Source organism: Thunnus albacares, chromosome 18 (assembly GCF_914725855.1).
Source record: "Thunnus albacares chromosome 18, fThuAlb1.1, whole genome shotgun sequence".
In the NCBI taxonomy this organism is placed as follows: domain Eukaryota; kingdom Metazoa; phylum Chordata; class Actinopteri; order Scombriformes; family Scombridae; genus Thunnus; species Thunnus albacares.
The window spans coordinates 13,754,768-13,772,357 of NC_058123.1; the positions used below are offsets into that span (position 1 = coordinate 13,754,768).

The following is a 17,590-nucleotide window of genomic DNA, read 5'->3' on the forward strand; positions in this document are numbered from 1 at the left end:
CGGGTTGCTATGATTATGGCTGTAGCTATGTCTGTGTGTTGTTTGTCATGATTACAATGGTTGTGAGACATTAGTGTTTGGTGGGTGTAACACCAATTATATGCAGAGGATATGTATGTGTGTGTTTTGAATTGACATGGTTGTGCTGGCTGAGTGTTGTGGTGAAGCTGTTTCCTAACCCACTCTGGTGTAAATCCGTAAAATTATACTGACTTTGAACAGAATGTGAATTAAATGGAACTAAATCCCTTTTGTCCTTCTGCAGCACTATAATCACAATGGTCATGACTACCCTATGTTGAATAACTCCCATACAGTCTTGGGGGTTCTTAATCATAAGACATGTTTCTACCCCGTGTTTTGTCTTATGTGGGGTTTCTAAGTACTGATTATCTGGAAAAACCTACTAGTAAACACAGTTGCCATCTTTTTTTCACCATGATTGTATCCTAAAATACTATACCTATCGACTGATTGACTCTCCTTGGATTTCTCTCTACCTTCTTCCTCTTATCTTTTCACTGCCAGCAACTGGAGGTGTGTTTGGTCCTCAAGGAGAATCAGGGTCAGAGCCTGAAGATGACAACCAAATGAAGTTTTACACAGAGCAGCATAGAGGACGAAAACGCAGCAAAGGTAAGACGGAATGCAAGTGCACCTTGTATATTATTATAAATGTGTTACATTTTAAACACATTATCCTGCTCAGGAGGGGACCCCCTTATCCACTGCATACTGCTGAGAAGGCAATAAAGAAAAAGGGGAGTAAAATGCAATGAAATATCCTGAAAAACAAATGAATTTCAGCCTCAACCTGGTTGAATAAGAGGAAATAATGGAGGGGCAGCCTATAGCTGAGTGAAATGAGGCTAGACATTTCTGGAATTGTCAGCATAGCTGGAAGTAGGAAGGAGTCGTGCACGTTCCCGGTGGGGTTTAAAGTGCTATTCCATAGCGCAGCTCAATGACAGTCAAAGCAGATATATGAGCTGATGTAAATGGAGGCTCGGTGATGAGCAAAGCTGAGTCAAATAACTTGGGATGGGAAGCATTAATTTACCCTCCGTCCCCACATACTGATATATGATAGTGAAGACTGTGAGTTGACTTTGCATTTGCGTGTATGTGACACACACAGAAAAAAACAGAATTACTCTTTGTGTGTCCACTTGGGTGTCCATGTAGACATTGAATAAATAATGTACTCCTATTATTTTCCACTCCTACATTTCACTATCACATAGTACTATGTCAGAAGAGAAGAAAGAGTTACGCCTTGCATAGTGATCTTATTAGGAATCACAATTGTCTAGTGCTTTTTGGCTACCAAGGACAGGAGCAAGAAAATGTGTTGCCCTAGATTACGCCTCTCAGACAGCACTTACGTCTAGGCGTGAGCTTGGTTGGGGGACTCATATTGAAAGTGCAGCCTGAGAGGCTGAATTTGAAAGCAAGAAAATCTCCTGGGCCACTGATTTTAGTAGTCCTTGCTCAGTTTAGAATTATGCTGGACCAAACAACAATATTTTCAATCAAACTTTGGCAAACTCAAAAATCGTACAAGATGTATTACACAGAAGTCCTTGTATTGAGTTTTGTTGTTGTGGTATGTAATGTGTAAATTGATGGAGATGTGGTGAGACAGACAAGGAACAACACTAATAGTAGTTAAATAGTAGTAATAGTGGTAGGAGAGTGTTTTTCTCTGGAATCTTTTCTACTCTAATATGTAACCGCTATGAATCAATTACATTGCTCTTTCTTTTAAACTACTAAATTGGATATCCATATCAATCTGTTAAATTTCAACAAGTTAAACCTGCATCCTTGGTCCTAATAATCATACTACAATCAGTGTTTGTTTTCTGTCTGAATGAGTGCTAAACACAAGTTGTAGCAGTCACAAGGCAGGTTTGTGTTTTACTAATCACCACTCAGCACTGCAAACTCCACTCCCTGATAGTACTTGGCTGGTAGAGGAAAAACCTCAGGGGTAGCAACATTTTTGGGAAGGAGTAGTTATGACCTGTGGACCAAAACTTAAGGTTTAAATGTTCCTGATTTCCTACACACGGTCTTGAAAAAGTTTCTTTTGTCAAAAAGAGTTATGTATGTAATAGTTAAAACTAATGACTAAAAACTAAAAAGCTAATTTTTAGTTAAGAAATCTATCTTCTATTTTTCATGAAAATTTCTCATCACCCAAGAGACCCTGAACAGAATGAGCAGTTTGGAAACTAAATAGATGGATGGGTTTTTGGACATGGATATTGTACCGCTGTATAATCTTGGTGAAGTTACACTTACAAAAGTGTATGTTTGTCAAGTTCATCTCATATTTTAAATTAAATACAACCTTTTGTGAACACAAGCAGGGCTCTCCAATTAGCTTCATAAGCTTCAATCAATTTGGTTATGAATTACATTCCCTGGGCTACAAACACAGTAACAGTGTATTTTGTTGTGTTTGTAGACTATTGATATATGAATACTGTATGTGATTAATCATAATTTATTACAGAAATTGATTTTTTTCATAAATCAGACAGATATTATTAGCAAAACTCACATCTGGGAAAGACATTAAAATTCATGATCATGATCTGTGTTAAAGTTGCAGCGAGCGTGAAAAGGTTGTGTTTTCTCTAGAAGATGGACTGAGAAAAGTGATTGAAAGGAATTAGAAAAAGGAAGCAATTCTAAGTTAACATACATTAAGCTTTTTTAGGGTTGACCTGTGTATTTGTGATTGCTTGTGCTTTACATGCACTTATGTCTACATGTCCGTTGTTATGTGTCTCTGTATGTGTATGAGCGCATAGACTAGGTGTTTGGTTTGTAGCCATAAGGTAAATGTTTGCCATCGTGAGTGTACATGCTTTTGTCTACTCAGTAGGCTTTTACAGTAATTGAGGGACCCCATCACAAGCGCAGTGGCACCATGCTCACCCCAGAGGGATTAGCTGCTCCGGCACTTTTGTCGCAGACAGCTGTTGTTTCTGTCCCTTCACAATATTGTGACTGTGGTATAGACATGTGATTCAGTGAGGGTGGATTCATTATCCTGACTCTGCTTCGCTGATTTTGACCTTGAGTTGTATCTCACTACTTTCAAACTCCTGTCAGAACTTCACTGGGCTCTCCTGTCACTGGGGATATTAACAGTTCTGTGATGGTGCCTTGTTTCATTTCAATCTATTTGATCATTTGCCTGTTTCTTAGGTGATAAATATTACTCTGTAGTTGGAAAAGGTGTCTGAAATTAAGATTGTGTAGCTGTGTTTTTTAAGTCACCCACTGATCTAGTAACTTTACTCAGCAAGTTGTTTTTAATATATCACTTAACCAGCACAAAAATTTGGACTGACTTACATGTTCCACTTTCGAAACAAACCCCCATAATGCCGAGTGCACACTGAGCAGCTCTCATATGCCCCCACAGTGCTATATGTTCATCTTCATGTTCAACTTGTAACATTGTGCTTAGAAATGATTCACACATTTTTTGACATTGTGTGATATTTTCTATGCTCGGATGAAAAAAAGTACAAGAGCACATTTTCAAGAGGTTCAACAGTAGAGCCAATAAATTTTTAACAGTTCAAACCAGCACTATCGCCATGTTATCCCTCTCACATCCCAGTAAGCCTCCTTTCAACATGTCAAGTTCTATTTCGTGATAAATATCAGTAGACGGAGGTTAAGTGGCTAATTTCATTCCCTATATCCTGGCTTGGAAATGGGAGCCCTGACACAGCCAAAGGGCAACCAAAACAACCAATCTATAACCCTGTCAGTGGCAATAAGATCATATATCACACCAGCAAATGAATCTGGGCTGTTCTGCAGCAGCTCGAATATTCTAAGTCATCTTTTACTCAGGACAAACTTGAACCTGGTATTAGTCATAAATCAGGAGGACAGTACTGCATTTTCAAGGATTAAGGGACAGTTAGAGGCTTACTTACAGTAAAGCATAGTGCTAAAGTGGATGATTTAGATGTAGGTTTGTGTGTACGTGTCTGTGCATATTATATTCCTGTGTGCAAAAGTAGAAAGCCGTTGCTTCCTATCAAGAATATTCAAATATAGTCGTCTATTTAAGACCTCAATCAAAACAAAAGGGCCTATGTCAAACTATTCACCTTTCCCTTTTTTTTCTCTTTCTCTACCTCTAGGCCACTTACACAGTCCTCTAAATAAGGTCACCCTGACGTTGATCACCATCAGCACATGTGTCATTGCCATTGTCTATGCTACGCAGGATTCCTGCCCCCTCACTGTCAAGGTTACCCTCCATGTGCCAGAGCATTTTGTTGCGGATGGTAAGTGCAACACATTCATTAGACCTTGGCAGAATATCCAACCAAAAGAATATTCCAAAATACTTAGTTTTACTTGTCTAGCCCTATATCTATTTTCTGAATTGTTTTTTGAACTCTCATTAATTCACTTAAAACTATATGATGTGAGAAACCTAGTTGCTCTCACATATCACAAGCTTATGTGTCCAGTTGACAGAGATCATGTACAGTACATGGAAAAAGGCGTGTCACTGAGAAGAAACCCACTAAACTCATTTTTTGCGATACACCCATAGGAAATGATGGATAAACTCTACCTACTGTACATACTTCTTTTTAGCTAACAAGCTCAGCGTATAGCCCAAAACAAAGCACATAGATTTGTGGAGCATGTTATCATGATGACCATTAACTGTCTGCTATCCACCTTGGAACAACTTTATTTTGTGTTTCCAGCCGTAATTGGATATAGTCATCCTGTAAGCAACATACTGCAGAGATGACTGTGGAGTAGCTTCACGCTGTGTGGTGAAAAAATACAGTATTACATAATTCGTATAGGTTTTGCTGTAAGAGGAACAGCTAATGGACCAGGGACAGCTCGACATGCTTCCTCTGTTTCTATTTAGAAATGGCTTACAGTAAAATCTCCACCCTCTCAACTGTTTTTTGTGGTTTTCAATTTCAATGCTTTCCAGTGTCAATGCCCCCTCTGCTCGACTGATGCACATTCATCCAACAAAAAAGTAAATCATGTGCTAGAACCAAAAATGAGCAGAAATCAGGACAACAAAGCCCACACACTGAAAGCTCCCAATGGAAAACATGATTTATAACACCACAAACAACTGAGTGACATTTTGAGCCATCAGACTGATGAAGAGCAGTGTGCTCAAAACGTGATTGTTTTTTCTTTTCTTTTGCACAGCACCGGGAGCTTTTAGTGTGCAGACTTTCCATGAGACTAGACACTGCATGCTGTTTATTGGAATATAAACCTCTTCTATGGTTTTCATATTCGATCAGTTGACTTGATAATAACATTCTTTTGAACTAATGTGACACAACTACTTGAATGTTAAGTTCTATTTTCTTTATGCCATAAAGCAAGCTCAGTCTGTGTAGCATACAAACAAGCCATATATAACATCAAAATGATATCAAGAAAGTAGATTAAATGGACCCTGGATATATCATTATAATCATCAACTTGATTAAAGCTCTTGAAAAAAAAGTTAGTTGATAATACTGTTTTGTAGCTATTTGCATGCTAACATGGAGACAGATACCACACTAAACACAAAATACAGTTAGATTCCAGATAATAAAGTATTTAGGAATGAATGTTCAGGCGTAGAGAATCAATAAACTCAGTCAGTTTTTAATTCATTGCTGGCTATGAGATAATTGTAAGTTGGGTATCATGTATGATGTTGGCAAGATACCAAGGTATAAACCTCACTGGGAGGGAAGACCAAAATAGAAAATGTGGAAGAAGTTAAGTGAAGTAAGAGAGAGTGAAGAGATGAGGCAATTTAACTAATGAAAGCTGTGCATTCACATATCAGTTGATCAGGTGCTCTTGCTACTGGGGCCTCATTTCTAGTCCGCCCACACGCCCACAATTTGTGTGTGCATGGACACACAATAGGAAAGGGAAAACTTCAACTTCTACAGAATATTGTGTAGCTAAATGTAAGATGGCCTCATGTAAAATATCATGTAAGCCAATACAAAAGACAGAAGCTTTCTATATTTATTAGTTTGACTTTATTCCTTTTTTAAATATTATTGCTTTTGTATTATTATTGTTGTTATTCCTCATACTAGTCAAACCAAACATATTAAATATTGCTATGCACCCATTATATATATATATATATATATATATATATATATATATATATATATATATATATATATATATATATATATATATATATAAATTAATATGATGTTTGGTCCTCCTAATGATTTTAGCAACCTCCTGACCCTTCTGCTCCCGTCAGCTCTCAACCTTTATCGCAATATATCAAAACATAATGGTTAGATTTCAGTTAAAATTTGCTATGGATATTCATAATCACCAAATAATTAATTCAATAGAAGAAACGACTGCTAGATGTGCACAACTTTTTTAATTATCACCGGAGCAACTACACAGATGTGTGATGCTTTTGATTCCTGACACGTACCCCACCTTTGTTCCCAAAACAGTTGAAAGGGGATTAATCTAACAAAATAACTTTTCCCCAGCCTCCTGCACTCAATTCACGATATGCACAACAAAATTGCCAGTGATCAGCAATGTTCTTACTGCTCAGGAGGGGTTTCTTTACAGGTCTCACAGAAACCATCCCATAATCTAGTAATTGCATCCTCACTGTGAGCTTTTCAACAGCAACTAAATAGAAACAAAAACCCTTGTTTCTAAGGAAGTGTGGGTCTATGATTGTTCAATATTTATATTGTGTAAATTATAAATTAATACATTTTTTAAAAATAATTACTCATAAATGCAGTTACAAGAAAAATACAGTTCTTTAAGGCATCTTGAATAACCTCAACCAGGAGGTAGTGAAATGTTTTATAATATGTTTCATTTCAGGCACTATGAAACAAGAGCTATACACTGAATATTAACCTATACAGACCATTCATATATGACTTCACCAGCTTAAGTTGAAACACTTTTGTCCATAGTGTAGGTGTAGCTGAATAATGGCTACAGTAAATGTTGAAGGGGACACAGCATGCCTGCTTTTGGTCTGTACTATGGTCTAAACATGTCGCTTCAGTCAAGTTTGCGAGTCAGTCAGAAGATAAAACCTTCAACATATGATTGTATTTTTGTAAGGCTCTGTGGAGGTCAGACTGTCCTGGTGAGACACTTTCCTGACAAGTGAAAAGAAGCAGCTGGTGACTTCATGTATGTAGGAGGCAAATGGTAGCTATTAGGAATTTGCCAGAACTAAAACGATAAGACAGAATAACAAACAAACAAAAAAAAAGAATCAGTGAGGCTTGGGATTTTAGTGCTTTATTTTTTGCAAAGTGTGAGTGCAAATCACTCATTTTACTCCAGGGCATTTGTCCTGCAACGTTTCTTGTGACTCAGACTTGATTGCTGGCTACTGCAGTTTAGCTTTTTCCATCTACATTTATCTTCTCTTTCGAAAACCAGCCTGTAGACCGTCATCACAAGGTTTCGCATCACAAAACAGAGTAGAAATCCTTTTTAATTTCACAATTTTTATCTTTGTGTCCTCGCCCGGCTTTTGAAATACATTTTAAATTCACTTTGACACACAAATGTAGACTTACCTTCCACAACCCAGCAGTACACACAATATAGCTGTAAAAGAATCTTTGTGTTCACCAGAGAGCTGAAACACAATCTCCTCACAGTTCCCTTTGGAACTAAAAGTCATTGGCATCAATTAGGGATAATCTTGTTCAGTGATCAGAGTTTAACGATTGGTCTGGGAGCAGTAAGAAAGAAAGGTAAGTCAGCGTCAATGAGCATAGCATTTACTGATTGACTCGTGAAAGCCTTTTAGCCCCTCTATTGCAATTACCAAGGAAATCCCATCAATACACACACATTATAGGTCTTAATTTTCTCATTTAAATTCAGCCTAGTCAGGAAGGGAATTAAAATTACAGTGAAAACAAAAGAATTAGCTTCTTTCCAATTGATTTTGCAACTGAACCAGGAAAACCGCTCTTATATATAATACCCAAACAATCAAGCTGTTTTCTACCTTTTTATTGTGTCTTCTACAACCAAAATTATTGTCTTGTGTTTTACTTTTTCAGGAAGTAGTTTTGTGGTGAGCATGGGCAGCTTCCTGGATGTTTCTAATTGGTTGAACCCAGCCAAGCTTACCCTGTACTATCAGACCAATTCGTCCACACAGTGGGTGCGAGACTACTGTGGCCAGAGGACCACGGAGCCCTGTGAGCAGATTTGTGACCAGGACACAGGTTAGTGCACACAAACATGCAGACACACGTACACACTGGGGTCTATTTGCTGAGCAAATAATATAATTTCACTAATTATTTGTTTTTATTGCAAAGTAGGGAAAACTGTTATTACCAGATTTATAGTAAGGTCACAATGTCATAATTGCCATGCTGTTTGACTGATTAACACAACACCTGGTACATCTATTTAGGTATAATAAAACATATATCATTAAAGGGCTGGAACTGTGGAAAACAAGAAAAAATGAGCTTTGGGGTGGATTAGGGTGATAGTGGGGGCCCTCCTGTGATATAAAATTGCTAAATTCTATCTCCTCAGTCTTTTTAAGTCATTTGAAATTTTGAAATTCATGCCCCAAGTGCAAGCAGTGTTGAGGCGCTACCCGTTGCTACATCACACCAGAAAGTCAAATCAAATATGCTAGGAAGCTTTAGCATAAGCCCAGCACTACACTGAGTGTGTACATAACTTCTGCAGTCGGAGCTTGCATTGCAGCCACATGACAAGCAAAGCAGGACATTGGAAGTGTGCTATTGCTGGTTGCTCAGCAGCTAAAAAGGATGGGAATTTACATCAGACATGGCTGAAATTCATTTTTGGAGACAATCTTCCTTCCATTATTGGCAAGTCATTTTACAACTGACTTGCTGCTATATAAGACTCAGTATGCTGCAGGATTTTCAACTTTTTGACCTACAATCTTTTGATGAAGTTTTAAAACAAGCGCAACTGTAAACATTGTTTCTTCCTGTTACTCGGGTAAAGGAATATAATATATGTGCTAAACCCAAGCTAGCGACCTTCAGCTACATTTGAAAAAAATTACTTTTACTTTGTTATGAATCTTAGACACGATCTTACCATTCTGAAACAACCTTTTAGTCTCAAGTCTCAATTGTGCAACAGCAGGTTCTTCCCACTCCCATTCAGGATCAGACTCCACTTTATAGACCGTTACAAAAGAATGCTTGCAGTTAAAACAAGCACATTTGGCTGCCAGTGTAGAAAGTGAATTTTACTTGATAAGATGTCTTAAAATAAGTAAGGCTGTCTGACTGTCATTATAGCACATAAAATCTTGAAATAAGATCAAAAAGACTAATTTCAAACAATCTAGGTAAGCCTAGTTAATGCAAAAGAAGCCTATTATCACTCAAAGCAAGGGTACTTTTTTAACATCAAATTACTTAAAATGAGATTTATGAAATTCTCTACCCGACCTAAATTAGACCACATGCTCATAAAATAAGGAAGCATGACAATTTTCTAAGAGAAAAACATTTTTATTATCAAGGACCATGGGAAAGATGCAGCAATTCACATGGTCTTGTCTTGATAACTGGCTTTTAACACCCACCTTAAAATGTTCTTCTTTTGTGGCTAACAAAGTTGTCAACATTCATAAACCAAAGAACTGATAATAATTCGCTGTGTAAAGCAAACTTTTCCCCAGGGACTATTTTCCAGTGGAGAAACAGTTTCACTCTTTCAAGTCATCAAACAGTCCTGAACAAATAGAATTATTTTCGAAAAACAAACAAACGAAAAAAAAATATAAAGCAGTTCAATATGCATGGATTCTCACAGAACTAACAAATATTGAACACAGAATTCAAGTTCACACATGTATCAGTTTTGTCAACAAACCGGAAAAATAAATACAAATGAAAATAAAATTAGCAATGGACAAACCTGTGCATTTCTGGCATTACTCTACTTTATTAGTGAATTTTCCCCATTCAGCTATTACTTTCTTGCAAGAATGAGTAAGGTCACACTCATGACTACTGTCTTTCAGTACCTCAGTCTGGATGACAGATAATAAAGTAGCAACACATTTGGGGTAGGTGAGGTGGAAGGTGTAATAACACCCCATCAGGATGAGAGGAGCCTCGTGGATCATTTCCTTAAGTAAGGACATCAGCGGCAATGTGCCAACAGCCAGAAGGAGGTTAGTGGATTCTGCCAGGAGGACCGCATTGGTGATGGGCCATCTCTGGAGAAACATATTGGGGTCCTCAAATGGCTGAGAGCAACAAAGTAAAGACAAAAAGTAGAACAAGAATAAACCGCGGGCATATCAAGTTTAATTTCAGTTCAACCGTTAAATCTGCATACAGATTTTCTAATATAATGTGTGTCTGATTCTTAGTGTCAAATTCATGCAAAAATGGATTTCTTAGATTTTTCCACATTGAATTACACATTTAAGATGTGGCTTCCCCTTCTTACTGATGTGTAATTATAAAATAGACAAAATTCCAATTAAATTATTAGACTATAACAATCAAGCTTTATTGTCATGAAAAATGTTATGATCTACAAGAACAATTTCTCCCCTCAGTGTTATTATATTGGATGAGAATTTATACAAAAACAGGACATTGTTTTGGTGGGTCAGCTGCTTAACCCACAGGGTCATCACATGACTTACAGTGAATTCATCTCCCATTTTAATTTTCCAATATCGACTAATATATAACCTTGCAATGAGATTAGTCCCTAAAGGTTCTGTGGCTCTATATAAAGGTGTTCATTATCCTACTGAAATCTCATTACATCACCCTATTGACACTCCCTGTGCTAGGCTCTGTTTTGTACCATCTAACAATGATAACAGAGCTGGGAAAATAACTCATGATAACCACAGAGCTGATGCTTGAAATTAGATAGTTTTGTCTTGTCATACTAGTGCTTAAAATAAGCCTTCTATCCTTGAAAGGGGTGTTTCACAGACATGTCCCTTGTATCTAATTAAAAGTAACTAAAAGTAAGACAAAGTTGCTTATCAAGACAAGGCAAGTGACATTTAATCGAATTGAGTAAGGAGTAAGGATCTTCCTTAAAAAGCACTAGATAACATTTATACAGCATTTCATAGCATGTACTAAAAACAAGACAAACTAGATTTTGAATCTAAATACAGGATTATTACACTTTGTTAGATGTGCAGTTTTTGCAGTGATACTGTACTTACGTCTCCAGCTGCAGCCATTACTCGCAGTAAAGATCTGGCGTAAGAGAATTTGCATTATTCATTAAGTAGTATTCCAATTGGCTGGGGGTGAAGGTGGGATTAGAAGGAAGTACATTGAGATTAGAAGGAAAATGCTGGCATTTGAACTTCTTTTATGTTTTGATAAGTGCAAGGACAGCAATACCCAGAATGAGAAGGAAGGAAGGACAGTCCTTTTTGCTACAGAGTTACCTTAATAAATTTATTTCAGTGTTTCTGATCTAAAGAAATTCCTCAGAGGAGTCAGATGGAACTGCTCCATACACATCTAACATACTTTATAATCAAGTAAAATGGCAGAGATTCAATAGTGATAGTGTTATAGTGTTGGGGCAGTTATTACTTACAGTACAGTATGTACACAATCAGCTCATACTATTTTGGACCTATCTGTGCTGACATTAAAACGATACCAACAAGCTGTGAGTGCAGCATGGCACATTAATCTTCTCTTGAGTGGTATAACTCCCTTGTGTATTTCGTGCCCAACTAGATAAAGTCTAAGCTCATTAGAATGGATTACATCTGTAATGTATGTGAAATTTATGTCACCCTGGTCAAGGGCATGTTGAGGGCTAATGCATAATGTATTAGAACTCCAGATACTAAACTCGGTCAGTACACATGATGATGCCAAAGATGGAGTTGGCACATACTTTATGTGTTTGTTGATTCCGAATGTGTGTTTACCGGTGTGTATATGCCGGTGTGTTTTTTTATATTTTGAGATCAGTAATGGTCGTAATTCAATTTCGGACTCATTTACTCTCTCAGACCCTAGTACATTCAGCATTCTCACTTCATTAATGCATCTGTCTCGCCCCGTCTCCTTGTCTCTCTCCATTTATTTCTCTTTTCATCTGTCCTTTTCAGCAGCAAGATTATTTGATCAGTAATTGCCCTCAAGTATGTTGTATCTCCTAAGGGCAACCTCATCCATCCGGCAGCAAAATTAAAGGTGTTCTTCAAAAGAGCTTTCTATTTCCATCACTGTCCTCTAGTGCAAATTGCAACACACACACACACACACACACACACACACACACACACACAGAGTTGTTTCTGAAGACAGAACACCTGAAATGAACTCTTTCATCCAGGCACATTTATTGCCGTTTCAACAGTAGGGTGAACCACTGGTTGTGAAATGTTAAAGGGCAAATCACACAGGGGAGAAAAGTGCAGCTACACTGCTCTTTGCACTTTAAAACTTTCAAACACGCTGCAATTCTGGCCACAACAAATAAGCAATGTTAAAGTGGGTCTTTTACCTTTTGCCAAACAATGAGAAAACACCTGCTCGGGTAACTCTAAAGGTTTAAAGTATACTTTTCTTGTTGAAACATGGAAAACACAAAAATGCTGCCAAAGCCATACATACATGTGGACTGATGGTGTTTAAATGTAAATGGCTGTTGGAAGACCTGATTACTGGTCAACTAGGAATGCTGTCCAGTTTATCTGTTGTAAAATAGTCAAAGCACAACTGTGCTTGAGAAAGCTTGTAGGTAATCATCATCCTGTATCCTGTGAGTTTATACTGTACATCTGCTCTGTTGATTGTCATTTCTGAACCTGAGAGGGACTTTTTAAGGAGGTTGGAGGTTTTAAGAAAAATCAGGGCTGCATAATCAATTTTATTTATTTATTTATTTTTTTTTACAAAACCAAAGCTCTTATTAGTTGTAACTTGTTGGAAATTGATATTTAAGGACTTTTTTTTTGCATCATTCTCATAAAAACTGGTTGAGGACATCGGGCATGTCCTAGTGTTGGCTGTAGGTTTTTGGACAGAGAACTACAGAATTACCTAAATGAAAGTTCTGCTATTATATACAGGAAAAATGCACATCAGGAAACACAGAAGGCTGCTTAGTGTTAAGACAGTAAAACAGATAAATAACATCTACTTGTGTAGGTGGTGTGCACTGCTGTCTATGATAGTGTCTTCTTCATCTACCACTGGGGCTGCCAAGTCAGAAATTTTCAAATTTTACACATGGTGGCATTAACACATCGTTTCTATTGCCAATTCAATCATCCAAACATGCCCACGTTTCATGAGGACACATTGTGTTTACACATGTACTTAAAATCAACACATTTACTGTGAACATCTCATCAATTCACAGTCATCAGTTTGCCCCCTAACAAGTACACTCATACACAAGCAGGAAAAATCTCTTTGTCAAGTTTCTCTATGCTCTATGATCACAAGTTTATGTTGTATATACCACATTTTCTCACACCATTTCTATCACATGCCTCCATCCTGCTTCAATGTCATGGTTGACTGTCACCGTTGACTACCAGTCACTGTATCACTGTGCCTGGATAATCAATCCACTCTGCCTTCACCTTCACTCCCTGACTCAACTGTTCCCCTCATCTGATAAAAGGAACATTGAGGTTAGTGGATGAATGGCATGATGCAACTGTCCCTCCTGCCTGATATCTGACTATAATTGCACTTGGAACATGGGCCATCTTTGTCATAAGTAATGTAATAACAGCATGATATTGTAGTAATTTGTCAGAATGTGATAAAAATGTCCCTATAAATGGGTTGAAAATACAATACAGCCATAAATGTAATAAATTCCTGTTATGTGTAATAACATCATCAGTATATAAAAGGTGATTATAATTAAATTAGAAATATGAAATACTTCTAATTGATGATGTAGCCATTACAATATGATGACTCAAGTTAACACTTTATTACCATGAGTTATTGCATTATTAGTCAATCTGTCCTATCTCACATAGTTATATACCCTAATAAGGAAGAATAGATTGCAGCCAGTACCTTTCCATCTATCATCATAACTAACCTCATAAAGACCTGTGAACCTCCTTAGCTGCCTTTGTTTTCCTCATTTAAAATGATGTCTCCCAGGCTTTTCCAGCCACACCTAATTGGAACTGAAGCTGCCTAAGTGTTAACATATACCCCTGCTTTATCCTTCCACTCAACAAATACTGTCCACGCATATTCACAGACAGAAGTACACACAAACATACTCTTATGAGACACACTTAAGCTATGTTGAATCTGCCCAAGGTCATCAGAGTGCCTTCTCCCTGTGTAAATTGTATAACAAGTGTAAATATACATCAGGATAACAACTCTTTTCTGTACTCATACCATGAACCTTGAAATATGAAAATCACCCATGCAGCCACAGGGAGATACTAGAAATGATTATAATGACACACGTCATTTATAACATGAGATTGGTAATACAAGAGAGAGAGAGAAAAAAATAGATAATTTGTGGTCTGAAGTGATTGGCACTTAATTATGAACGGTGGGATGGTAAAAGAGAGTGCAAAGGAAAGAGGCGGAGAATGAGGGCACAATGGTGACAGTGACAAATTTTATTGGCGATCTAGTATTTATCAGGTTGTGTATCTGAGTAGAAACCGTGTTGGGATGTAACAGAAAAGGGACTGGGTGAGCACAGTTAAATAACTGTTGTCATCGAATGGCCATAACCACTCACAGGTGATTACTTCTAAATTAGGCCGACAACATGTTCAAATCAGGCAACCATAACTTTTGGCATCAGTGAATTAACCCATTGTTTACACAAACCCAGGGCCAGACATACATGAAAACATTCAATTTGCTCTTGCAATCTGCCCAAAACAAACATCTGATTTATTAAGGAAGCATAATGAGATAAGAATACCTCACAATGCACAGTTTGGTGGTGAGATCTGTCTCAGATTAACAATAGCAGAAAAGAAATCTGAATAACATGATGCTGAAATACAAATTTTGGTTAATAAAGTAATGAAATACCTAAGATAATTTAGAAAATAGAATGATGTTGTAGCCCATATGCAAGAAAATATAGCTCATAAAAAAATAAATGAATCAATGAGCCGCCACATCAGCAACTGGTCCAAACTCATAACATAGCAGATGGAGAGCATCGATATGTCTGATGTCTCCCTGGAGTTTCAAGGTAACTGCAGCCACATGCACACTGTAAATGTAAAAGGAGTGCAGTTGCCATAGTGCATTTGCAGCTGAGTGAACATGAAGTTCAAGTTTAATGACAACACAACAACAACTCCCCATCCCCTCCTTCTGTGGTGTTTTTACCACTGGCTTTATCTTTTCAAGAAGCTGTTTTAATAACTAATTCAGCACAACTCCTCCTATTCATACTTTTTTTGTGGTGCAATCACCTTTTGTCTGCGGCAATTGAGCTTTCTAGGGAATGGCTACAGTCAATTTAAGTTTCTCTTCTCAACCACAATTTTCCCTTTAGTACGCCCGCGCTAGCTGAAACAGTTTTTCAGTGGCAGAGAAACTGCACCACAAAACTGATGCTTTCAAGTTGTGTAAAGGTTAGTTAATCCAGCGGAATGTGTAATCAACCAGACATATCTCTTCCTGTTAATTGCTTGATCCACCCTTGAACGCATTTGCATAAAGAAAAGAGCCGTACTTCACTGATTACTTGCAAGGTTTGTCTCAGATTAAAGGCAAACTGTGCTTCTGGGCTGGTTGCACCTCATCTGAAACAAGGTGTAAAAGACTTTGTGAATGTGTTCCTCTGCACCCTGCAGGCCTACACACATATGGCTGTATAATAACTGAACATCTCTCCTGACAGTGCAGTTAGACTGCTTTGTGTAATTATGTATAAGTTACATATCTAAATCAATTATACACACATAATTTGAGTGTGAGTAGTCCTTTCTGCCCATATTAATCTATGTATTTGCCAACCTTTGTATTATTACCTACATTTTATGTCTAAATTATGATTCTAAACTACATAAAGACCGACTTCTCTTATATCTAACCAGTTGTATTTTGCAAAGTTGTATTAAATTATTAATGTTGGGATATAGAATTGAGTCTAAAAGTGTCTAAATTTCTTGCTGTTATATTAGATCCAAACATCTGCCATTTAAAACACATTAAATCTAACATACAAATCAAAGAGAAACATAGCCTTTTTAGTAAGATGCACCGATCACCTATGAGATCAACCACATTTCTGCTGAAATAGTGATGTAGAATCAGAATAGGACGGTAAAAAATACTCTTGAGTACAAGCTATTCCAACTTTGCTTTAGTATATAGAACATGGACTTGAAACAGTGCAATTGTATCCATGTAGTGTGTTTACAGGGAAGAACATTTGCATACATATGTCTCAGATTTGCTGATAAAACTGATAGGCTACTTTGACCTTTAAGCAACCTATAGGTTTAGTTTACTTTACATTTGTTGGAACACTTTTGTATGATGTTCACATCCAAAACACCCAGTATTTTGTCCAAATACAAATAGTTGCTGGGGACATCAAGGGAATGCATTACATGACAGAATGCAAGAGTAGCATTTGGCTCTGTTACTGCCTCTTGTTTCCAGAGGTGCTTTGTTAGTGCTTTGCTTGCTTTACTAGCACCGCTAATGTAGATATTGATTGGCTTTTTGTTTGGAGTGTATTATCAGATCCAAAAAAAGAATGTTGGCCATGTCGTATCAGATGTTTCTTCTTAAGCGCAAGCTGAGTATAAAATTTGTCAGCAGCAGGCAGTCTTGTCATTGTCTTGTCCTCTGTTGTTCCCTTCCAATTTATCAGCGGAGCAGTCAGGCATTTTCACCAGGCAATTCCAGTTATTTATGTTAATCTTTCCCCCCAAAACAAAGCAGGGCACCATTTATACTATGTTAACCTAACCACTACTGCAGCTGATGAAAATGCCAGTTCCAGCCTCTGGCAAACTAAAAAATGAAAATTGGGAGAGAAAAGTGGGCATTTTCAACGTGAATCTTTTTAAAATTCCCTCTTTTTGTTATTATCCTATCCCTCCTCTGCAGCTCAGCAGGGAAAGACTGCCCAGGGAAACACAAAGAGGGAATGTTATACTAAACTAAACTTGATTTGACTAACTCAGACTGCCAAAGCCTCATATTAGATTCAGATAAACTTTTGAATACATTTTAAGACTGTGGTTTGTCCCCCAACACTTACGTTGAAAGTGTATTAGAGGGGATTTTTGAAATGACTAATAACTTTATTGATCCCCGCAGGTACATTGATTAATTGCTCGATTGCTCAACACATAGTTAGGAAAGAGGAAGTAAATAAGTAAAAAGGTAAAAACTACTATAATATAAAATACAATAAAAACAATAATAAATACAGTAAGTAAATAGAAAAATGTACAAATGCAAATGCAAAAAGTATTGTGCGAGGTAGAATTGCAGTATGGACAAAAGTGCAAAAATTGAAACATGCAAAGTAG

The 17,590-nt window shown here is 37.2% G+C and overlaps 1 protein-coding gene across 1 annotated transcript in view; it reads left to right on the top strand.

Annotated features, from left to right (window-relative positions):
- LOC122968412 (astrotactin-2-like) overlaps positions 1 to 17,590 on the top strand; it is a 287,140-nt gene that overhangs the window by 138,721 nt on the left and 130,829 nt on the right. The window contains exons 5-7 of the mRNA XM_044333604.1: positions 529 to 636; positions 4,179 to 4,325; positions 8,124 to 8,291. Of these exons, the coding sequence (XP_044189539.1) occupies positions 529 to 636; positions 4,179 to 4,325; positions 8,124 to 8,291 (423 nt within the window). The remainder of the gene's footprint in view (positions 1 to 528; positions 637 to 4,178; positions 4,326 to 8,123; positions 8,292 to 17,590) is intronic.